Source organism: Athene cunicularia (assembly GCF_003259725.1).
Source record: "Athene cunicularia isolate RWA chromosome 3 unlocalized genomic scaffold, athCun1 chr3_part1, whole genome shotgun sequence".
In the NCBI taxonomy this organism is placed as follows: Eukaryota; Metazoa; Chordata; class Aves; order Strigiformes; family Strigidae; genus Athene; species Athene cunicularia.
In genome coordinates this window covers 108,920,873-108,946,980 of record NW_020799097.1, presented here as the reverse complement: position 1 = coordinate 108,946,980, position 26,108 = coordinate 108,920,873, and the positions used below count along the sequence as shown (strand labels likewise).

Sequence of the window (26,108 nt, the reverse complement as noted above, 5' to 3'; positions counted from 1 at the left end):
GGAGGAGTTTCCATAAGGCCAAATGCCGGGGGCTGCCCTTGGGCCACAACAACCCCCAGCAGCGCTACAGGCTTGGGGAGGAGTGGCTGGAGAGCTGCCAGTCAGAGAGGGACCTGGGGGTGTTGATTGACAGCCGGCTGAACAGGAGCCAGCAGTGTGCCCAGGGGGCCAAGAAGGCCAATGGCATCCTGGCTTGTGTCAGCAATAGCGTGGCCAGCAGGGACAGGGAAGGGATCTGACCCCTGTACTCGGCACTGGTGAGGCCGCCCCTCGATTCCTGTGTTCAGTTTTGGGCCCCTCACTACAAAAAGGACATTGAATGACTCGAGCGTGTCCAGAGAAGGGCAACGGAGCTGGTGCAGGGTCTGGAGCACAGGTCGTACGGGGAGCGGCTGAGGGAACTGGGGGTGTTTAGTCTGGAGAAGAGGAGGCTGAGGGGAGACCTCATCGCCCTCTACAGCTCCCTGAAAGGAGGGTGCAGAGAGCTGGGGATGAGTCTCTTTAACCAAGTAATAAGCGACAGGACAAGAGGGAATGGCTTCAAGTTGCCCCAGGGAAGGTTTGGACTGGATATTTGGCAGCATTTCTTTCCAGAAGGGGTTGTTAGGCGTTGGAATGGGCTGCCCAGGGAGGTGGTGGAGTCCCCATCCCTCGAGGTGTTTGAGTCACATTGACATAATGCTGAGGGATCTTGTGTAGTTGGGAACTGTCAGTGTTAGGTTAATGGTTGGACTGGATGATCTTCAAGGTCTTTTCCAGACTTCATGATCTTGTGATTCTGTGGAATTTGTTTTAGTAATGGCAGAATATTTATTTAAGTGTTTTCTAAATAAAATGTTCTGATTTTTCATGTCAGGATTGCCCAGTGTTTATAGGAGATTTAGGTAATCTGAGAACAAAGCATTTCATTTAATTTGAAACAACTTTTTCTTCCTTACCTGAAAGAAATTTCTAATCAAATCTAATGGGGAAAAAAAAATTATCTCTCACAGCTGTGTTCATAACCATACCTATTTAGAAGAATGACAGTCTTCTCAATTTTCTGATTTTCCTTCCTTAGTAGTGAAGGGTATGCATTTTACGAGTCTGAGAAAGTATATCTGAACAAGCTGGGTGACGTTCTAAAGCCACAGTAATCACCATTTATTGTGAAGGTTTTTCAGAAACACTTTTCTGTGAGTAACTCTACGCTTCCTGCAGTCAAAGGGAGTTTGCCCAATGCTGACTCTTTTTTTAAAAAAAAAAAAAAAGTCACAACCAGTCATTTTACCAGTGTGAACTCAACCTACCCTTCAGGACTTCTATCATAAATCACACTGATGCAGAATTTTCTGGATATAAAATGATCTGTTAGATATTGACCAACTGGTCTGGTTCCAAAGCTGTTCAGACTGCTGGGTATATTCAGCAGTTCCTGGGATGCTGCAGCAGTCTGGAAAATAGTCTGATATAGACAAATATCTAAAATTAAGCCTTTCCAGTCATCCCTGGATCTCTGGTCAACCTTAAAAAAGCATAATATTTGCAGCTGTCCTCATGTACCCCATGGGTCAGCAGATGTTGTCAGAGATGTGTCTGACAGACCTAGATGTGACAGCGTGAGCATTTCACGCACGTTGTTCACACAAAAGAGATTTTCCAAAACACTGCCAGACTACTGAAACAGATGTATTTCTGTAACTGGGGAGTATAAATTACGATCAAGCATACACACCAAAGAAGAACCTGTGTGACAGTCCATGTATGTTGGCAGAAGGTCAAACCACAAGCTGACATTATGGTTAGTGCCAAGTATCTCGGCAATTGTGGGTTGACCCTGGCTGGATGTCAGGTGCCCACCAAGTTGCCCTTTCATTGCCCTACCAAGCTGGACAGGGGAGAGAAAATGTAACAAAAGGCCAGGGAGTAATCACTTGCCAGTTACTGTCACAGGCAAAACAGATGTGACTAGGGGAAAGTTGATTTTATTACCAATCAAGTCAGAGTAGTGTAATGAGAAAACAAAAAATAATCTTAAAACACCTTTCCCCCACCCCTCCCTTCTTCCCAGGCACAATTTCACTCCCAATTTCTCTACCTGCTTCTACCCAGAGGCACAGGGAGGCAGGGAATGGGAGTTGTAGTCAGTTCATGACATGTTGTTTCTGCTGCTCCTTCCCCCTCAGGGGGAGGACTCCTCGCACTCTTCCCCTGCTCCAGCCTAGGGTCCTTCCCACAGGAGACAGTTCTTCATGAACTTCTCCAATGTGAGTCCTTCCCATGGGCTGCAGCTCTTCACAAACTGCTCCAGTGTGGGTTTCCTCCATGGGGTACAATCCCTCAGAAACAGACTGCTCCAACGTGGGTCCCCCACAGAGTCACAAGTGGAGCCAGCAAACCTGCTCCAGCATGGGCTCCTCTCTCCGTGGGTCAGCAGGACCTGCCAGGAGCCTGCTCCGGCATGGGCTTCGCACAGGGTCACAGCCTCCTTCAGGCATCCACCTGCTGCAGTGTGGGGTCCTCCATGGAATGCAGGTGGAGATTTGCTCCATCATTAACCTCCATGGGCTGCAGGGGCACAGCCTGCCTCACCATGGTCTTTACCATGATCTGCAGGGGAGTCTCTTGTCTGATGCCTGGCGTACCTCCTCCATCTCCTTCTTCACTGATCTTGGTGTCTGCAGAGTTGTTTCTCTCACATATTCTCACTTCTCTCTACAGTGCAAATGCTGTTGCATACTAACATTTTTCACTTCTTAAATATGTTATCACAGAGGTGCTACCACCATCACTGATGGGCTCGGCCTTGGCCAGTGGTGGGTCTGTCTTGGAACCGGCTGGCATTGGCTCTGTTGGACATGGGGGAAGCTTCCAGCAGCTTCTCACAGAAACCACCCCTGTAGCCCACTCACTACCAAAACCTAGCCACAGAAACCCAGTACAGCAATATGGCAATTTGTAACTGAAGCTCTTAGGATGTTGCTATAACACAAAATAATTCTGTTCTATTTTTTGGCTTTGTTTTCTTGCTTAATCATATAAGGTTAAACATCTGAGAGCACACATGTTGTTTTAGGCACTTTCTCTGGATCTGTGGGTAAAGGTTGTTATTGCAGAACATCCAAGGGATAGGGTGAGGTGACATCTCATTTAAATGTTTCTCTCTGTCTCTGTATTCTGGAAAATAGACAAACTGTCTGCCATCTTTTCATGGAATACACCTGACTTCAAGATAAATGCTGAGTCAACTATTACCATGTATCCTATTTTGGATAAGTGGTATCCATTTGTCTTGGTTTTTTGCATTCAGATTGGCCATAAAATTAACAGAAGACATTTGTGTCAGTATATTTGTCCTTTAGAATGGATTAGTATTTCCCAAGTGATCCATGCAGGTGTCTAAAATGCATACCATTGGCTTAGAAATACCTTCCAAATTCAAGCCCTTACATATACTTCTGAAGAGAGTCAAAGATCTGTTTCTCAGACATAAGTCAGGAAACCAGTAGAGATCTCGAACTATTTCACAAACATATATTTGAATATTCTAATGAAATGGACAGACAGCCTGTTATCACCACATCCATTCAAAATTATAATGGTCAAGGTGAGATAGGAACCTAAGAACTATGTGGGCACTCAGTATTTTCCTCACCTTGCATTTGGCATAGGGTAATTCTTCAAGCCTCCCTCGCCACTGCTGTTAGGACATGGGATTTTCAGGGTTTTTTCCACACTGAAATAATATCAGCCTTCTGACCCCTATTTATTTGTTTATTAATTTATCCCACCACACATCATCACCTTTGTTCTCACTTGCTTCCTTCTTTGGATAAAAGAATACATCTTGGTTCTCTCTTGTGTGCTTTCCTTTGCTATGATCAGAGATTTGACACTCCTACACTCAGGTCTGTTACCTTGATAAGCCAATCCTGATGGTGGACATAAAGGATATGAAGAATGTCGTCTTTGATGATCTGGGAAGCTCGCAAACTTGGAGCAGTCTCTTATTACTTGGTGGCGGCAATACTTGCAAAGATGAAATAAAGCCTACTTTTCTACCTAGGACAGAAATGCAGTGGAAAAGACAAGTTTTGTTCACAGCAATTAAGCTTCTGTGAAACAGATACTGCCCAATGTCTCCTGTTTTGTGACATTTTCCTGCTGTAAGAAACTAGCAATGCCAATGAAACAAGGACATCTCATAATACTTTATTTCATTTGGAGATAACAGTGTTTGAAGAGAACAGGAGGACTTCTCAGGAACTTTCCGGTGAGAATATGTAGAAGATCAATTAAACAGTGCAAGTGAACACTTAATGTATAAATTTATGCCATATATATAAAATCAGGCTATAGATGAGGGTCTAAAATAATTAGTCCATGGAATCAGTAAGAGGAGAAAGGGAGAAATACCAGCTAAGTCAGTAGTTCCTTGGTTACCAAGTAATGTCTCATCCTCCCAGATTTGGAAAGCAAAACTCGTCACTGTTCTTTATAGCTTGTCATGTGTCCGTGGAGTCATATCTCCCTGGGGTTCTGTTTGTGCTGTCTCTGCCTGGGAATGTCTGCTGGTAACTCTTATAGTTAAACCTACTCTGGTTTGATAGGTCTTTTGACAAAGTTCCATATGTGAAAATATTAAGGAAGAAATTATACTACCCTGGTGGTAAAGGCAGAGTTCTGTCAAGGATCAGACTCTGGGTTAGGGAGAAGAGATGTACAGATTCCCACCTAACGAAAATCAGCAACGTATGTTCATTGATATTCAATGGAAGTATGATCGTTTAAACATTGTTATATATTCATTAACATTGATTTTTTTTTTTTACAAAATAAAACAAACAGACATCATACTTACTGGCTGTACTAGAGCAGATCATAAGATCACGAGTGAAGACCAAGACTAGTGAATTTAGAATTAAAAACCAGTATATGCTTCCTTTGATAGGCAATGAAAAAACAAAATGAAAAAATGAAGCAAGGTATTTAAACCAACAAAAAGATATTTTAAAACACAAGCACTCGAAACCCCCAAATTTTTACATTTCTAAAATTTAAAAAATAAAATCTTAGGGTTTTATGCAATTTATTTGCATTTTTCTAGAGTGAGTGATTTTTGTAAAATCTTCATTAGTTTAAACAACACTTTAATCGATCAAAGCATTTTTCATTCATGTTCCAAAGTTTAAAAATCAACTTGCTTTGTTGGATGGGCATCATAACAGTAATAGAGAAGTTGATATATAAAAGATAATGCACACAGGTGAGATCATTTGAATTTTTAAAGAAAATACTTTGAATTAATTCACTGGTTCAAAACAAAGATTTAATGCTGTAGACAGCTTATGGATTATTTCATTAGCAGTCAGAAAACCAAGTAAGTTCTGAGAATGGTTAGAATGCTAAAGAAAATACTAATAGAAGCGTATTTAAGTCCCCTTTAAAGGACTAGTGGTTTGGGGTTGTTTTTTTCCACATTCCCATTTCTTTTTTCCCCCATGTGTATTTAAAAGCTATGTTAGTGATAGAAGAGCTTAAGAAATGAGAAATAAAAATGTACTGCGTCAAGTCTGCTTCTTCACATAAGTTGCTTCTCTTACAAAAAAACCCCTCCTGTGCTTAGAAATTTTCTTACAGTTTCCAGTCCAAACACTTTTCAGTTCATCCCACTTTGTTCTTGGATGTCTTTTCACAAAATAGTTCTCTGATTTCTCTGCTTATCAGAATAACCTTTCTTTTGATGCTTTTTAATTTTGAATTCATTTTTCAAAAGCACATGTGGCTGGAAATGGACCACAGTGAGAACACTAGGACCTCATGTAAAGGCATATAAAGACATTAATGCTGAAAGTCATTTCCATTGATGCATTTGAAGATCTTATTTTCCCTTTTCATACCTCAAAACTGGGTGGCTCAATATGATTTTGCAGCTGACTAGTATACCCGATGAAAATCTTACCTCATTAATTCTCTCTCTTAATATCCTTGTTTATTACAAAAAAATGATGTGATTGGTCCTGTATCCCAAGTGTGTGACCTGCACTTTGTAGTATGAACTTTAGTGTTACTTCTATTAACTCAGAAGTGCTCAGTTCCTCTTGAGTGGTATCTGCAGCCTCTTCATTTACCAATATGTCTAATTTTATGTCATCTGCAAATTTCACTGTGTGGTCAACATTTTACAGTAAGACCAGTGGAGAAAGTACCAAAGATTGGTCCTGGAACTCATCTCGGGTACTTTCTTAGGAGTACCACCCTGGTAGTTCGTTCTCCTGTGGGAAAACCACCAGTTTTCCTTATGTACCTGCCGTGGCCTCAGCAGTAGCTCCTATGGCATAGTCTAATGCAGTTTCAGAACTCACCATGATATTCATCTTGTTAACTTTATGTAAAACTTGGCATTTAGTTTATTATACTTGCTTAACTTAAGCACACAGGAATCTTCCAGCCATTCAACTACATGGCATCAACTCTACAGAATACTTGGAGAACTTTTATAGGGCTGACTGACCTACTATCTCTTGAGGATTTTTAGTTTTCAAATATAGGTAATATAGTGGGGAACAATGAGGGGCAGAATATGGTATGGTTGACACATTGGCATGTCTGAATGTGCAAGTAATGACTGTTTATCATCTCTGTGAATGATTCACCAAGAAGCTGAAGATAACACCTTAACGAAGTGGAAGTATTAGGGAGAAGACTCCAATGCACTAGCTACTTCCTGGAAGGGGCTTGCATCCTGAGAAGATGGGCACCTCGAGTGTGGCCTAAAGCAAGCAGCCCTTGTATTCAGAAGCCTGTCAATAGATACAGAAGGAGGATATCAGGCTGTGGTCTCTACATGAGAGCAAGGAGATAGGAAGGAGGGGATTAAAAATTCATTTTTCAATGCTATCCCTTGTCTTTTTGTATTCAGCTCTTTACTGTACAATTTTTAAGCTTCCCTATGTCTTCCACAGTTAATCAATGATTTGCTACATGGCATCATATCAAATGGTTCACTGAAGTCCAGATAAATTAGATATACTTAATTTCCTTCATCTAGAAAATCAGTTAACTTATCAAATATGTCTATTTAATCTAAATAGTAAAGTTTTGTGTTTTATCTTATTTTCCAATCACTTCATTGTCTTTAATTCTTTCCTTTCAAATTTGTTCTAAAGCACAACCTATGGCTAAGATCAGATTTAATAGTTTTGCTGGATGGCTTTGTTACCCCTCTCATATAAAACTATTACAATTTCTGTTCTTTAATACAAGAAGTAGCATGCCCCGTTGGATAGCTGTATTTAAAAACTCCTGGTTTGTTATTTTTATGCTCTGGGATAGAGATCATCTTCCTTGCCTTCTGACCCCACAAGTTCATTAAGAATATGTATGTTGCTTTCTTCTGAGCTGTGGAGATCTACATTTTCATAGATGCATTCCTGTTAGTCAGTACAATCGATTCCCTTGGATCGCCATCAGCTTTACTACAAAGTGACTCTCCTTCTTTCTGTTATCTCTTTTTGTTTATAGTGCTTAAAAACCTCTGGCTTTTAAATCTATTTTACTTTCTTTGAAAGGCCCTTTGACCTTGAGTTTTGGCAACTTGTATATTTTTTTCCATTTCTAATTCTGAAAGTCCCTTCTTTCTTTGCTGAGCAGGTTTGGGTTTTTAACCTCCTATAATATAGTCTATGATAGTGTTATTCAGCCTAGTAGGTCTCCCCTTGCATATTTTTAACCTTGTAGGTGTAAGTCCAAATATATATCTATATGGTTGTATGGGTTGGGGTTTTTTTTATGCTTCACTTTAAAGAATTTCCAGGTGTCCTTCCTGGCTGAGTCAAGCCCTTCAGACTGATTACACAAACTGGTTTCCTTCACTTTATCAAATGTTGTTCTTTTGAAATCAACAATCTGATTTACAGACTTATTTTTAGTTGTCCTTGTATTAAGTCGAGTCAACTTATGATCACTCAATCAAAAAATGTTTCCTACAATTAACTTCTCTGTGCTGTTTATATTATTTATCCAAAGCAAAGCTAAAATAACAGTTTTTTTGTTTGTTTCAGCTGGACAGAATCTTCAATAAGTATTATAGGAAGCTAATATTTACCTGTATTCATACAATTATCTTCAGTTATAATAGGAATAAAAGAAGGTATTATAGCAATGTGAAATAGCAGCATAGAGAACTAAAAATAAGGCGAGGAAATCTGTGAAACTCACTTCAGCAAGTTCTCTAGAGTATAGTAAGATGCAAGAAACTAATTTAGCAAGAATCAAAATAGATTAAAAATTAATCTTAGTTACTGAGCCACAAACCAGCAGTTAAGTGATGGATGTAACTAGGCCAGAATGCTACCTTACCTTTGCCAACATGTAATTGCACAACTGGTTTCTTGCATCTTTTTCTGATTCATACAGCTCTGACTGCCCTTTGGTTATGATTAAATGTATTTTTCAGCATGTATCTAGGTCTGACTTTCAGTATAATTTTACTGTTCATGTGAAAGATTGATGTTAAAAATGGTGATTTATTTTCCTATTCTCTTTGGGTGAACTTCTGTGCAGCTTATCCAAAGTCAATGAAATTTTTTTTTTCTAAAAAGCACTGCTGCCCTTTGAGAGATTATAAAATTGTTCTGTCCTGCTGTCATCTTTAAATAGAGAGCCTAGGTGATACCCAAACAAGACACTACACTAAGTCTCTTTTCAAAAAGTGGTTTCAGTAAAGTTTCCCAAATCAGCTTTTTAATTTGACAGCTTATCAGGTTTTTCTGTCAGATAATGCTATATAATAATGCTTCTCTAACTCTGCAGACAGATTTTCTCTTTTCCTTTATTTTTCATCTTGGATATCCTGTGAAATACAAAGGCTTATCCCTTCTTAGACTTGATAGATCCTGTAATTAAATTCAGATCTTGATAAAATGTGTGGCACGGTTGTCATTACTTGATCACAGAATGTATAACACCTTTTAGTTAAATATGGCAAGGTGGCACAATGCATCTAGTTTAGCAGGAGAAAGCAAATGTTAAATGAGCAGTGATTCAGAAAAAAGGTATTCTAAAATACTGAAAGAAACAGATATCTGCTCTTTTTAGGTCTTGTGGCAAAGGATGGTGCGTGTACCTGATTACCATAATTAGTCATAGGGTGATATGGAAATGGAATTTCTGAAGAAGACCGCAAGCTGTGGGGATTCAAGTTAGAGGAAGAAAGTGGGAGTGAAAACAGATCTCAGAATGAGACATGGCAAATCTGTCACAGCTGGTTCCATTCACCTCTTCAGGAAGGCCATTATCTATTAACAATCCCAGTAAAAGTCAGATCACAAAGGATGAAACATTGCAAATATGTAGGGATTCTTTTGTCCACTTTTATTTGGTTTGACATATGATTTCCATGTAACCTGCAGTATCGCAACTTATCCAGTGTAGCAGGGTAAGTTCAAAATGGGGGATTAATGTGTCGTTGGTTAAAAAGAAAACGATTCAATCAAATTCTTTACCAAGGAATTTTAACTACTTAGTAGATTCCTTAACCGTACAATGCTGATACCTGTGATAGAATCAATGTCTTAAAAGATACTTGTCATTTCTCTTTTCTTTCCTGGTGGGAGGACCACGTTGTCAATGCAAACTTCTGAACACCAGATTCCTTTTATTTCTCTTTCCTTTAAGCCTGCCCTCTAGGTTCATAGCTGTCTCATTCAAGATTACACAGGACTTTATGTAATGTGTCACTCACTAAGCCTAACCAATTCCACTGGCTTCAGTAAAACTACTTTCGTGTAACACTTAAGCGGGTATGGCTGTGACTGTGCCCTTCACTTTAGATGCCTTACTTGATGGGCATACACATGCGTTTCTTCTAAGACTGGTATTAATGCTCCCAGTGGCTGATAGAGCATGCAAGAGGAGGCTACAATAGTGTACTAGTGTACTTTTGCCACGTGTTCCATCTGCAGTGCACTTTGTTTCCATTAGCTTCTGGGGCAACAGTGAAGTCAGCCTGAAATGGGAGGCTTTCTCAGGACAAAACAAATCAATGCGGTGTTGAGCCTTCCAACCAGACAATCTATCATATGGAAAACAAAATTAATTTCTCTGCAGTGCTATTGTGTTTTAGGTGCTCTTGGAAGATGAGGTATTTTTTTATTTGGGGCACAGTTGTGCATGTGTCCCCAGATATATTTTACTGGTGTTGTGAGGTGTGACAGCAGAATAGTACTTTATGTCTTCAGGATAAGAACTTCCATTAAACTAACTAATTCAGAAGCAGTCACTATAATTCATACTGCAGCAGGGAAAATGGCGACCTGCTCTGTCCTAGATATATTTTCAAGAGACTGAACCGCATTACTCAGTATTCAGGAGGACACAAATTGGTGCAGTCTTGAATGTATGAGTATGTACATGCTTTAGATTCTTGTTTTCCCCTTTGTACCATGTGAACATGGGAGAGAAGCTGTACACCCATCTCTTCATTCTGTGCTGTGATTAGCTGTCTGCAGTCTTAAGCCCTGTTAAAAAAAAAAAAAAAAAAAAAAAAAAAAAAAAAAAAAAAAAAATGAATGACAATTTGGTTGTAGCCAGTTCTACAGGACTGTTGTATTATATCATGCATTTAAAAGTAAGTTCAGAATGTTCCAGGAGTGTTCGAAGAGCTACCTTGACCCTAGCAAGCTGTAGCTAAACCAGAGGGTCTTTTTTGCAGTCTATCCTACCTGTTAGTAAAAAACTGAAAAGCTTGTATGATTTATATAACCTAGAGCCCTTATGAGCTTCACAAGAGTCAGAATCTGTAGTATACACCATTGCAAATAAATTTGAAGCAGAAATTGAGCATCCATTGTTGTATCAGAAGCACAAAACATTGTGAATGACATCCTGATTTCAACTACTTACAAGCAGAAGTTAACTGAATTAAAGGCAGTGAAATTATGCTTTTACAAATTGGTTTAATTGAGATGTGGATGGTTTCTTTTCCTCAGTAGACTTCTGAGGAGTTAAATGGCCTTACTGGTGCAGCATCGAGTTTAGTGGACATTAAAAAAAACTGAAATGCAATATTGTAAGGGTTCAGTATATATAAAGACAATTGTGATTTTCCTGTTTTACAGGACTGATGGCATTAATAGACTACTGGTTTAAGATTTTAAAGTTACAGTTGTAATTTGAGGGAGAGAAGAAAAAATATGCCCTTTTCAAAAGAACAAATGGTACTCAAAGTTTAACCATAGCTAGGTATAGGGCTAAATTTTGAAAATATGGTCTTATTTTTCAGAGCACAGCAGTTGCCTAATAGCAGTTTTCAACCAATGGGTTCTTGAGCATCGCACTTTAGGGTGCTAGTTCTGTAGTTCTCTCTCATGCAATTCTTGTGTGGTTTTGTCTGAACTAAAATACAAACTCAGACTGAAGACAGTGCTATGGTTGCACCATCAGTTCCAAAAAGGTGTGGTAGGATAAGGTACACATGGAGGATTTGGACAGAGAAGTTTCAGTCTGTTTCAGGGTTCCTCCTGCCTTTTTAACTTCTCTGGTGCTCGTAGGTATCCTGTGTGTATCAATCATCCTTTATGAGCCAAATTACCATCTGTAGAGGTGCAGCACTGATGTGTTAGTTGTTGCAGTGACTTTGGGGAGCCTGCATATCACAGCCACACATCTCATTGTCAGTCCCAAAGCTGATGGATACTCTTCATAAAAGTGATGAGTGGTGAATATAGTTAACTTTTCATTAGTCAGCTTGAGCTCATAAACTCAATATTGCATGCAAAAAATGATTATAAGTGAGGAGCATTCATTGACTGGCAACATGTCCAGTGGGGTTCTTCACTGGGCATGAAAATGTCTAACACTTTTGTAAGTTGCCTGGAAGTCTGCATAAAGTCAATGCTGATGATGTGTGACTGAGGACAAAAAAAAAAAGTGGTAAATAATAGTGAGGGCAGGGCAAATGTGGTGTGTGAACATGATTTCTTAAGAAGCCGGGAGGCTTTAAAGTTGCAGAGAGCACTGCAGCAGTGCTAAATGCCAATGTATGGGTCTAATAAGAAGGAGTGAAGGTTATGGCAATGTAGACAATGTCCTGGAAATGTATGATTCTGAGAAGTCACTTGTGGAGGTCTTATTTTCCAACTTGCTCCATCTGAAACATCACGTGATGGTGTGACAAAGGAGTTTATGGAAATTGCTTTGTGGACACAAAAGGCTAAAATGTAAGAATTGGGGAGGATTTTACCACCCTTTACAGCAGCACTTTGAAACCAGCTCTGGAACAGGCATCAAAGTGTGTACCAGGGGTCTGTGGTTCTATGGGGAAAAAAAGAAAAGGAGCATGTGTAACAAGAACCCTAAAAAGGCGCTATCTCAACTAATTTATAGTGTTAAAAAGAAAATTGTGCAATGACTTGATTACAGTATAAGTGCTTTCAGGGGGAGAAAACACTAGATGATGCAGTGCTGTTTAGCTGTCCCTAGAAAGCTGTAACCAGAACTAAGAAATTCAGGCAAGAAATAGAGCACCTGATTTCAACAGTGAGCCTCAGAATTTACCAGTGATGGATTTTCCTCTATTGTGTGTCGTCACATTAGGAGAAGATACTTTCCTGGAAGATCTGTTTGAGGCTTTTACAGGTTATGAATTAACCAAAGAATAGTTTTATGACTGAATACAGGCTCAAGTGAAACAATAGTCATATCCTGTGATATACAGATCAGATTATGCCTATGTATATCTTAGAAATGTATTGTCAATATAAGAATAATGCCATGGTAGTATTGTGTTCGTAATGCAGATATAACTATACCTTCCCAGGAATTAACTAAGTTGGACCAGAAAAAAGAATGTTTTCAGGTATAATTTCTATTACCAGAAGCATTACTGTGCTGAACAGCAGCTATACAATGCCTTAAACATGTCAGTCTTATTGCATTAAACTGAGAATGTGCTTCCAAAAGAGAATACTGAAAATATTACCTCAGTCCTAATGTATCATATATCTTTCTCAGCTTTGTATGTTTATACATCTATAAATCCTTTGTAGCTGGGAAAATGATTGTTAGTTAGCTGCTTGCTTAGCCATTCTATCTGATATCTCACAGTTTGTTACATGTATTTTTTCCAGCAGCTGACTTTAGTTAAAGAGCATTTTATGGAGTAAGCCTGCATACAGCTTTTCCAGCAGAGCTGGAAAGATGAGCCCTGTTGCAAGAGTCTGTCAAAAATAATCTGCTGTCTGTACACTTTCCTTATCTGGCATTACTCTGTGGACATGAGCACCATGGGTGTTCTGTGCAGAAAACAAAATGGGATGTTACTCCAATCTTTGTCAGAAACATGTTTTAAATTTGTGCTTTATTGATGGTAACAATCCATCCTGGCAGTTAGACATATTTTATTAATTAATTGGATTTGCCATGAAAGTTTGTTTATGAATTCTAGTGTTCTACTTTAGGAGCAGTGGCAAATTCATGCACATATGAATAAAAGCAAGGATGGTAGGCCATTTCCTTTTCCCACCTAATCTGTTGATTCCATGACAGTACTTTCATGGGTGATGGTGGACAGTGCATTGATGGAATGGTGTAGTCCTTTATTATTAGAGTTCTGAATTTTGTCTTGAAATACGCTTATTAAACTGGAATGCATTAATATTTTATTAGTAAGCCATCTGCACGTTTTAGCTGTTAGTGTACTATCTGCTTAGAATTAGATGTTTATTTAATATTTCATCACTCAATACTGTCATTTAAAAGTAAGAATAATTTAAATAGCGTATTGCATTATATTTTAATTATGCATTAGTGCTTCGTGTTAAAGAAGCTACTAGAATTCATAAAGCTGGAAGGATGATACCCTTATCTAATTTCTTCAACATACTGGGTTTCAGTATGTTTTTAAAAGGTCAAGTAGTTTTCTGAAAAAAATGGATGTGTAAATTGTGCTAGCTGAGCTGTTTTCTTTCAAAAGTTGTTCTTTTCCCCATTTAACATTTCATAAGTGTTTCAGTGTAGAAGTCATGTCTACTTTTTGGATATTGCATCAGCAAATGGATTTTTGTAAAGGAAAATGAAAAATTAAACATATTGACAGTTGACTAGTGATTGCATATTTCCTTGCAAATTCATATATGCCTAAATAGTTCAATATTGATTGGTTTTTTCATTCTGGTGTTTCAACTCAGATTAACTCTGAAAATCAAGCCAATAAATTTACACCTATATCAAAGTTAGCTGCCAGCTTTGCATTGTCCATCTAAAATGTGACCTTGTTAACTTTAAAACAGAATAGCTCCTCATATGAAAGTGTGTTCTGGGCAAGAACTTAAAGAATTGGTGGGTTATCTTGATATAGCTGGTGCAGGTCAGATCCATATGTGCTAGATTTAGTACTGGAGTTGGTGGCTTTCTCTTCTAGTGGCCCAAGGCTGCCTTGACACAGGCTGTTGTCTGAAAACATCCAAGGAGAGATCTGTAGCTTCAGAGGCCTTTTTCAGCTATCATTTAACAAGGCACTCGATAATTGCTTTGGGGGTCGATGTTCAGTGTGCCTTTAAGGGCTTTTGTTGAATAGGGTGCACTGAAACAGACACTCCATGGGAATTGTTGGTGACAACACTGACAGCTTTTCTCACGCCTACCTCCCCTCACAGGTGCTTTAATCAGCAGTGGGTCTTTCTCCCGTTTTTAAATGGAGAATACATAAAGTCATGAAGCACATATTTCAGGAAAGTGATAAATATGTCATGTCAACCATCTTTCCCTCCATTGAGAACTTCCTAAATCATAAAAGAAGGAAACTATAGAAGAGTTTTGTACATAAAAATCTAGAGCATTTGAGTATTGCAGTTTACAGTTTTCTTCAAAATCCGAATCTCAAAGCAAAATAAAATGCTTCACAATAATTCTCAGTCTTCTCAGACTACACAAAATCTGAGGTGAAACAATCACAAGGGGAAAATACATAGTTAATTGGAAACACTGCAGCTTTTTTTAAAGGAATCTGTATTTCATAGAAAGTTATAGTGACGTGCTAAGTATTACAGATTAATTTAAATGGAAAATAATTGTGAAGATTTTTTTAATGTATAATAAAGGAATCAGATTATTCCACCTTTTAACAGATAAAACTAAATCACTGCTAGAAGTCTATGCACAGCCATTATGGTATTGTGTGGTGGACTGCTCATTGTAGTTCTGCAGTCCTAAAGCACTCCTCTACTTTTATCTCGCTGAGCATCTGTTTCTATTATTTACAGTTTCTGTTTCTATGTCTTGCCAAAAGCGTTAAGAAAATCCTTATATGTACAAGTTTAAACCTTTCCATTTGAAACAGATTATTCTTTTATAGTAAAATATCTGCAAGGCATAAATACACAAATTGAAATGCCACTTTTAGACAGAACTGAAAGTCTGGAGCCTGCTTTGGCCAAGGGCTACTTTTTTTGCAGCACTGCTGACACAGAACAGATTTTTATCTCTTAAATGCCATTTTCTATCTGTAGGGGTGCATTTGGTTTCTTCTGCTTGGCAAAGGCTTGTCCAAATAATGACCTCACTTTGGTTGTTTCCATTGGCTTATGTGTAATCATGCATATCCCTAGGAGAACAAGCTGAGGCAGCCTCAGCAGATGTAGTGTGACAAAGCACCTGCATGGTCCAGGACTTCAGGGTGTAGTGGTGGTTAAAGCTAGCATTTTCATGCGTTTTGAAAAAAACATGAAATCAACGTTTTTAATATTTGCAGTTGAAGTCAAGTTAGTTTCTGTGCTGTTGATGAGGGTTGATTGTGATTGCCTTGGATTTCTTACATTTTTTTTATGTCTCTGGTCATGTAACAAGCATGAAATTACCCTCACTGCACCCTGCATTGCCTCTAAACAGTCTGCTAGAGCTGTTCAATTGCAGTGGCTTTGGTGATCACAGCTGAAGGCCAAACTCCATTTTCTCATATAAACCCATAACCAAGAGCAGCATTTAACCCCAGAAGATTTTAATATTTTTTTAAATTGTTTCAGATAAGTTTCATGTTGAAAATGGTCCAGAAATAATATATGGAAAAAATAAATAGAATTTCCCAAAGCCTTTCACTGACTACAATAAAATGCAATGAGATGAGCAGTGACCTTTTGACAGTTTGTCCTATTCTGTCCTTGGAACTTGCAGTGTGATTAAACTTAATTAGGAGGCTTGCACGTAGTTAATAAGACTCTTCTTATTGATGGCTTCTACCTGAGTACTGGATACTCATGGGGATACAGACCAATAGAAATCTAAAATAAGAGCTGAGCACAGTGTTTTCCGTTTGCCATTGTTCATTTACATAATGTGAGTATTATTTCTGTCAAGAGACATTCTATATAGCAGCTCTTTGCTAACATGAAATGAAGATCATCCAGATTGCTACCTGGGTAAAAGTCGGAAGAACACATTCAGTAGTTGCTATCTCAGACCTAGCTAATTTTAGATATACTAGGGTTGAAATATTTTTTCATTTTCCAGCTCTTGAAAACCTATTGAATAAGAAACTGCTTACAGTCAACTTCTGGTTAAATTTCTATAGGACAAGTAACCTTACATGCTGTGAATTATGATTTAGAAACAGTTCAGAGTCCTTTACTTTGGTGAACTGCAAAATGTCACTCTTGGGGTGATGTGGGGCATGGTACTGTACTTCATTTTTGATACTTTAATCTTCTTCTTTAATGATTCTATAATTTTCCCTGCTTATTTTAGCAGCAGCCTTATGATATTAGCTCCTTAAATGCTGCACAGGTAGTACCAAGGATCTTTTTTTAACTCCTGGTAACAAAATATGACCTTTAATTTATCAGACAAGTCCTGTGTTTTGTTATCTCCTTCTTGTTGCTTTTCGTCTTCTCTTGCTTGCTTTTGATATAATACACCAATCTCTCAAAGTAAGCAATCCAACACTGCACAAACTGAGACAGATACTGCATTAAAGTGAGGAAGTGAGAGTCAGGAAGAGCACACTCTTCATTTAATTAGTAATTAATCCAGTGAAAAATAATCAAAACAAAACAGGGCGGAAGGTAGTTGATTTGAAGTAAAGGTTCAGATCTCTCTGAGAGGTTAATGAGAGTTCTCAGTTTTATCCTGTAGAAAGCTGTAAAAATATGATTTAGTTTGTTTAATATGCAAGCATGAAACAAGGAGCTTACAGGTGAGCATAAGATGTTTTGGTACAGTCTGTATTATCAGTGGAATGGGAATGAACTTACACATACATCTTTCAATAAATCTGGTAATTGGATTCTTCTTCAAGGCAATCTATATTTTGCTTTGTGTTTAGCAGTGTTATAAGCCACTGATGAGGGATTTTACTGTGCTATGAAGACTGCCATCAATCATCCTGCAAGCAGAATATTCTCTTGGGATACTTAATATTCATTATAAGGAATTCGGGAGTCCCTGTAGGGTGAGAAGGGCATATTATGGTCATTAATATGAACTTGCCAGGTTTGACACTTTAAAGTTTGGAGAAGTCACACTTCATGGTGTTTTCTTTTTTTTTTTAAGGTAGCTCTTCTCAAACAAAGTAAGGCATTGTAGAGCTGCACTCTTAACATTTGCTACAGGTTCTTTCTCTAATTTTAGAGTTTTCTTTGCACTTTTATCTTCTCACCAAGCTGATGGTAATGTTTGTTCAAGATGTCCGATGGGAAGAAATACACATTCTAAAAGTGTGTGTCTACCTTCCCTTTGAACACTGGAGACGACCAAAATCATCCTTTTGGATATGTAACTCCTCGTACAATAGTCTTCAAAGCTGACCACTGTATCCTCTTCCAGATCTCCCAACTCATCATCCTACATGTTGTAACAAGTAGAGCTGGCATATTTTAGGAACAGGAAAACACACAGAGCTTCATCTGATCCATCCAGAACTGATTTCTGGATGAAACACCAATAGCCAAGTCTGTAAGCCCTCGGCAAAACTATAGGTCAGAGCAATGTCAGTGTCCACACACACACAGTGATTTCCTGGGGTGGACCTAGACCTCTTGTCCGCTGCCCCATCAGTCTCAGGACTGTACATCCTGTACCCAGGGTGATGGAAAAGGTGATCTTGTGTTTGCAGGCATAAAGGTGAGCTTACCGATGGCTGCCGAGGACAAGATGCTTGTGGGTAATACTACGGCTGTTTATGAAGGCAGAAGGCAGGATCAGATGATGAAATGTGCTGCAGAGCATTTAAGAGCAAAGTATTCTAGGAGCAAGACTTTCCAGAGGCCTACAGTGGCAGATGAAGTAAGGTTATGCCCTAGAACACCCTACCCACTCTCTGGGTCTGCAACCTGAGTGACCTCTCTAAAGGGGTCTTTGGTCAAACAGAGCAATGCAGATAAAGCCACTGCATTTCTTAGATGACAGTTAAAGACTGTTTAAATTTCAATCTTAATACAGCTTTAGAGAATGTCTGTATATTGGCTACTTGAAACACATTACAGTCTGAATCTTTTGTATTGTTTATATCAATTTACACTGTGACTGTGATGACATGGATAGCATCCACCTATGGCCAAGACATGGAGGCAGTGTAAACACCAGCATGACAAAATTATGTGCAAGTCATGTAGAAGTTTGTGCTTGAAATTGATGGCACTTAAATTATCACTATCTCTTTTGCTGGGAACAGGCAATCTGCATGTGCAAAATAATCTGTTGTATAAATTTTAGACCACAGTCTTTGCTTCTCCATTTTATTCCAACGTTAATATATATTTGTATACACAAGTGTGTGTGCATGGTAACAGTAATAGATGATTTAAAAGAACTTTAGTATGGGCCATTACCGAGATTTCCTAGCCTGGCCTTGTGAGACACTGTGTGGACAGTTTCCCCTGTACCACAGAGCTGCTGTGGCTTCCTTTCAGGCTGTGCAGTTGATACTTCAGTCAGGTTTCATCCCTAACTGCATCTGGAGGAATGATATGGGTCTCTGCCTTCCTCTTGCAGATGTCAGGGGAGTCATGATTCAGAAATAGCGGTGTCAAGATCATGATGAGCAAAACTAGCAAGAGAGGGGTTGTTGATAAATGGAGATAGACCTTGTTTTCATCACTTCATTATTTATTTCCCTAGCAGATCACTGAGACTAACAAGGTGAATTTGTATTCTGTTAAAGGGTTTTTTTCAAAGAAAATATTCTCTAGACTAGGTTGTTCTTCACAGACTCTCGATTTTCAACCTTCTTACTTATTCTCTTTCAAGGATGCTGCTATTTCACATCAATAACTGACACCTTTATTTCAGAGAACAAAATAGAATTACACTCCAGCACTGACAATATAATAAATCAGGAGGGATAAAATACATATTAGTGAAGTTCACATAGTTGGTTTGTCCCAGCTGACCTATAGATATAAAGGTATGATTAAAGATTTTTTGGACTGCTTCTTCTCAATCTTGCCACAAGATTTAGCTCTGACTTAAAGATTTGACCTTTGCTGCTCCTCTCTGCTTACCTTGATTCTTTGAAATTATTGTTATTCCCTTGAAGTCTTTCTGTCCGTACAGAATTAACACTGTGTTGTGACAAAATATTATCTATTTGGCAGAAGAATGAAGCCATCTAGAATTCAATCAGGTTAGACAATGTCACAGTGCACATCCTGAGTGAATCATTTCTACCCAGCTTTTTTAATCAAAGAAATCTGGGACATATAAGCAGGAGGAGTCATGCTGGATAGTCACATAGCTGCCTACAATTAAAGTTTAGGCATATCAGTTGTTTTTTATGAAATATGGTTGAAAAGCTTTCCTGCCAGAGCACTTAATCTTTCAGATGGGTAACAGAAATAAAAACTCAAAGCCACAGGTTTATTTAGAGTATGAAAACATATATTAACCTTCTCGGAAGTGATTTTTACTGAAGAAGTTCTTTGTGGTTCACCATATTGGTAAAACCAAGCATAAATAAAGTAAGCATGAAAAATGTGCACTGAATACCCCTGAGAAGAACAATATGTGATATTTATGTTTTCCCTGCTGGAGATGAGATTACCAGATAAAGTAAATGCACACAGATTTACTGAATTCAGTGGGGCTATCCGGATTTGTTGTAGCTGGGTGTATGACCCAAACCAGCTGTTTGGGAAGGAGCAGTTATAGAAAAGGTGTATGTTTTTCATGATGTAATGATAGGATGTTTGTTGCTTTTAATGTCACTTCTGTTATTTTCAGTGCTACATATCACTTTTTTTTGTTTTTGTTTTTTTTTAAACGTAGTTATTAAGTTACATGTGTGCCTACTAGTTTCATCATTACTAAACCTATGTGTTCTTGAAACTAAATCTGGATAAATTCCACACCATTTCCCCCTAGCCCTTCCATTTATATTATAAACTAGAATTTAAGCTAATGCAATAGTGTCAAATTGAGATGCATTTCACAATGTGCTTTTTCTCTGATGAGGGATGAGCTAATGTAATCGGCTATTATTTTTTTGTGTGACCTTTACAAATCAAATGGTTATTCCCTTGCTTTTCATTTGTGTTTTTCTCCCAGTGGTGCAAGACTGCTGCAGTTAGTATAAAACGTAATTTATAGATAGAATCACATTATAAGAGGGTGCAATATTATCCAAAAAAATGTACATCCTGCATGGATTTTTTAATTGAATAATTCAAAGAAATATATAAGCTAGCCAGGACTAAATTCGTGCTGTGTTAATTCACAGAGGAGTTTCCACGCTTACCATAGAAATGTCCTGGAGCAGGTGCCAAGTAGTGAAAGTGGAGGCAGCAATAAACCTTGTCTAAGATAAATCCTGTGTTAGTAATGGAACTACAGTAGAGAGATCCCATAGTGTTAGGGATACAGAGTGGTGGCTGCAGAGGGTCTTTCTACTAAATGCACCTAATTTGCACTCACTAGCTGAATAAACAACATAGACTTTAATGCCTTCCAAGTGTATGCAGTTGTGAACACTGTTTCATTTTGACGTGACTGTATGGATCCCCTGGGGTCTAGGGAGCGTTTGTTCATGAACGGCATCCAGTGAATAACAGTGGGTGAATCTGATGAGTGAATGATGATTTATGTCCATGAGACTTTTATTTCCATTGTGTTAATAGATTCTTTATGCCTGCAAATCTCCTCTGAAAATTTTGTCCTTTTCTTACAAATGACATAGAAGAATCAACAAAAAACCCCATACCCAACAGCAACAGAAGTCTCATGATTCTTTTGTCTTAGGTTAAGGAAACCTTTTGGAAATAGGATGTTCTCTCGCTTAGTGAATTAACTGATAATGCCTCAATGAAAACTATAGAAACATCTTCTTGAAAAGCTAAATAAGTAACTGTCAGGGAATATAAATTATTAACTCACTGGCATATATATGTATATATTTAGTTTATGATACAGATCCAGAACAGAAACATGGAGAGTCACAATACTTATCTTTGTATCCATGTTGGTCACATGACATTTCTCATGTTTTTCCTGTACTTCTCAAATTTCCATTTAGTCACAGGAACCTTGTTGTAAGTGAAGGAGCCCAGGATGCAGAGCAGTAGTTTTAAAAATCATAAAAGTAAAAATTTTTTTAAGACATTCTGTATTCTTACATCACAAGAGTTGTGTTCCAAAGCCTGAACATTTCTAAATGTTCACTTTCTTGGAAAGGCAGAAAAGGGAAAGTTTCAGTAAAATACTGTTTTACGGAGAATGTTTCTGAAAGTTGAGAATAGAGCAAAGAGTATGAATAAAAAAGGTATATATTTTTATATATACACCCATGTAATTTTTAATATTGACACCCATATAGAAGTTCACAGAGCATATTTGCCCAGAGAAGTTGTGGATGCCCCATCATTGGAAGTATTCAAGGTCAGGTTGAATGGGCTTTGAGCAACCTGATCCAGTGAGAGATGTCCTTGCCCACGGCAGGGGGGTTGGATTAGATGATCTTCAAATGTCCCTTCCAAACCAAACCATTCTATGATTCTGTATTAGAAAGTGAATAGGAAAAGGACATACTCTCAAAAGAAAATAGACCAGCTTCTGGCATAGTGAACTGTGTCTGTGTTAAACAAAATGAGGGAGACATGGAACATGAGAAATAGTAGTATCATGTCACAGATACGTAAATATCTGCATAAAACCACCATGGTTTTTGGCACAGCAGCTGTTGCTCTTGCTATTTCTGGAGGCTATGGTACTGATTCTTCCCTGCAAGCCTGTTACGTCTTGTGATGCTGATAGTGGGGATGATTGTCTAACAAACTAGAACATTGGTTTTCTGAATTTGGATAATACTTTGGTTGATAATTAGCAGTAAGGTCTTTCTAGCTCAAGAAAATTTATTTCTAAGCACTATGTGGGCTACTGCATCCTGTACTTACATTTCCACTGCAGATATGTTCGTTGGTGGGTTTTGAAGTCAAAGACAGTATACACATTTGAGCTAGTAAGATTGACTTTGAATTCAGACCTGAACTAGGAATGACTGCTTTTTACTCATCTGACTCTTATTATCTCTCAGGTTCTTTAATAATATGAACCATTACAATGGAAGAAAAGGGTATTGTTGGTCTAAAATACTACTGCAACCAAAAACCTGTACCTTGAAGGAAACATTTAAGTTTGCCATTCTCCTAAGAAAAGTTTTAAGTAGAAGACATGGTTTTCTGAGGGATCACACCTATATCATTCAAACACAAAAAGCTCCAATCAGAAATATTTTTTTTATTTGCTAATTATTCCTTGTTTGATATTTTTCTGACTGTACCAGCCTTATTTTACCTCATTGTTTTATTTAAAGACATCAAAGATCTCTGCACAGACTGAGAATAGATACAGTTTTCAAATATGACAAGTGTTTGTATTGCATTGCTGAGTTCTGGTTAGTTCTTAATTTGTGAAACCCCACTATGGATGATCTCTTGCTAAATTTTAAAGCGCTTCCACATTTCAGAACCAGGCTACGTTTCAGCAAGTCACTTTTGTCAAAGCCTTGGTGTTCCTTCAAGACGTTGTCAACGTGTGCTATGAGAATGTACAAATGGTGAATACCCTGCTCTGTTCTGTACCATATATTTGAATATCTGGAATTTATTTAAATGAAGCGAAGAAGAATGTATCTTTTCTTGTTAGGAAATAAGTTACAGCAGGTCTATTACTAGACAGCAGAAGTAAGTGTGCCTTAGATGGTGATTAAGAGATGTGGTGTTCTTCTTTAAATGATTAACCTGGAGTGAGAGGTTGGATGTCTTTTGAAAACTTAAACCTGTTTCACCTGAACATGTTTAACTAGTTAATAAGAAACATCAAAAAAGACAAAACCCTGAAGTCAATGATCATTTTTTGTAAAGCCATTCGATGATGTTTAAATTTGTTTTTTGGGTCTGTCTATAACATAAGTTTAATAACCTAGCTCAAATGCAGATTTCTAATTTTCAATTAACATAGGAATAATTTTGTTTGCTAAAATAAAATAAATGAATGAATGAAAAGTCTGAACCATGAAATGTTCTAGGTAGCACTTTTTAAAATTCCAAATTTCAAAAAATCATGTGGCAACTGTATAGCTCAAGCTTTAAGTATTAACTTTTAACCTTTGACCTTACAGATTTTAACCAATGAAATGTCTCTTTAAACTTTAAAGGAAACAATGATAACGAGCGCCTGGCGATTGCTAGACAGCGAATTCCATATCGACTTGGTCGAGTAGTTGATGAATGGCTACTCGACAAAGGTAAAAAACATTGATTAAAACTTCAAATAAAAAAATAATTTGAACATAACCAAGTAGTACTTCATTGTAACACTAATAAACATAAAAAATAAATTTCAGTAAAACTAAATTAAAAACAAATTTTAAAAAGTAAAATATAGAGTAATATTTGCATACCTTGTATAATAATTTCTATACATTTCTAGAAGTACCAGCTGTTTAATAATCTTACCCTGTTAACTTAAGGTTAAAGGGACTGTTAAATATAATCCACTAACTCAATCTATGAAGGTACTCATAGCAAACATTAACCAAAAATTATAAATCATTCATAGATGATATTACATGTTCCAGCATCTAAATTATTAACTAAAAATATATGTAGTTATGATATCTTCATTATGGTCCTGAAAAAAAAAAATTTGTTTAAACTGTAGGTATCTTAAATAGTGGGCAATATGAATTGCCAATCAAAATGAAGTCCCTTTAACGTTTGCAACCTTCTAAGGGGATTTTGGAACAAACACTAATTAAAACAGAACTTAAAGTTGTGTGCATGCTTTTTGTGAGCAGAAACCAATCTGCTAAAGTGACTATTCTATTTACTAAGAGTGGTACTGTTGCTGAGGATTTCTCTGTTTAATGGAAATGTGCCATGATTTCTCCATTGGTATGTGTATCATTTCTGAAGCCGCTTTTACATCTAAAACCTTTTATTTTAATTGATAGCCTTGCTGAAAGCCAATCAGACATCTATTTCTGAATCTGCCTCTGAGATACTCATTGTGAACCATGTGTTTCTTTTCAGAGTGTATGTTGAAGGAAAATAAACGTTTAAATACAAAAAGGAAACATTTAATTAAAAAGTAAATCTTTTATTCACTTATATAGAGATATGACAGATTACCGCATAACATATATTCTTAAAATTCATTTGACCTAGTGACTTGTTGGCATATATATAAACTCTCTCTGTGTGTATATACATATTTGTATATGTCTATACATACATAAACTCACACGTACATACTTAAAGCTATAGGACCTATGCTGTATTGCTTGGAAAAAAACTTTGAAATGTTGGCAGACTTGAAGAAAAAGTAATCTTAAGGAATTAGAAACCTGGCATTCTTGACAAACACCAAAAAAGCTTAACACTGCTTTCAGGTAAAAGGGAGAGGGGTATCGTTTGTAGTGCTAAACACATTTGCAAATATATTTGATTGGCCTTTTAGCAAAAAAAAAAAAAAATAAAAAAAATTCCCAAAACGTCGTAAATTAAGAAAAATGTAAATGCTCTCAAAATTTATGCATTTCATGGACACCTCATTAAAAAGCAATGAATTATGAGTCAAATCCTTTTCTTATAGTTTATTGCTCTCATTATTCACCCCATGACAATCTGTTATCACTTGTGTAGAGTATAGTGTTCACAGTCAACATTTTTGCATGTATATAATATTATCTTCGCAGGGCGTCAGCTCACAATCTTCAATAGCCAAGCAACCATAAAAATTGGAGGCAAGGAACGTGGCCACCCTTTCCAAGGCCAGCTCTCTGGTCTTTACTACAATGGCTTGAAAGTTCTGAATATGGCAGCAGAAAATGATGCCAACATCGTGATAGAAGGAAATGTGAGACTTGTTGGTGAAGTGCCTTCCTCTATGACAACCGAGTCCACAGCCACAGCGATGCAGTCTGAGATGTCCACATCAGTCATGGAAACCACCACCACTTTGGCCACAAGCACTGCTAGAAGAGGAAAGACCCCGACAAAAGAACCTATTGGTCAGGTTAGTTGGCTTCCTTGCCTTTTGCAAATATTTTCCCATCTGTGAGTGTGGCTTCCTATATCTTCAGGCTTCACTCTGCAGATGAAATTGTTCCTGTTGAAAAAAATGCATGAATTATAGATAAAAGTTCTGTACCATACCTGTCTTATGGATGCGCTGTTGATCAGCATTTAGAGGCAAAGTAAGGACTTTGCTGTTCTTCTAAATAAGGCAAATTTACCAGTTGAGATTTTTTTTTGTACTCAGTTTTACCACCCTGTCACCCATCTTCATGGTGATGCATATTTTTAAATACTCTTTCTTCCTTTGATGGCTTATATCGATTATTTTCAGTGTGGGAATTAGAGATAATGAAATGAAGTGGTGACTTTATCTGTGAGATAGAGAAAAGAGACCCAGTCTGAAGAGGGAAGAGGAAGCCAAAAAGTTGGAAGAGGCTGAAAAAGAGGGAAATAGCACTTTCTTTAATCCCACAACTGATCATCTTCTCGGGCAAAATTCTTCATAAGAGGCAGTGGCAGCAAAGGGAATTAAGAGCACTCTGCACCCTGGGAGACTCAGGCTCCAAGTCAGAGGCTCTTGTTTACTGTTTGTTGAGGTTATTTGCATCTCATGAATTTAGTGATATA

The 26,108-nt window shown here is 37.6% G+C and overlaps 1 protein-coding gene across 13 annotated transcripts in view; it reads left to right on the top strand.

Annotated features, from left to right (window-relative positions):
- Positions 1-26,108, top strand: part of NRXN1 (neurexin 1) — a 717,717-nt gene that overhangs the window by 594,995 nt on the left and 96,614 nt on the right. For 9 of the 13 annotated variants that reach the window (XM_026844498.1, XM_026844485.1, XM_026844489.1 and 6 more), the window contains 2 exons: positions 23,618-23,707; positions 25,160-25,479. In XM_026844498.1, coding sequence (XP_026700299.1) covers positions 23,618-23,707; positions 25,160-25,479 — 410 coding nt within the window. The remainder of the gene's footprint in view (positions 1-23,617; positions 23,708-25,159; positions 25,480-26,108) is intronic. The other 4 variants (XM_026844499.1, XM_026844497.1, XM_026844496.1 and 1 more) reach the window with 1 other exon arrangement.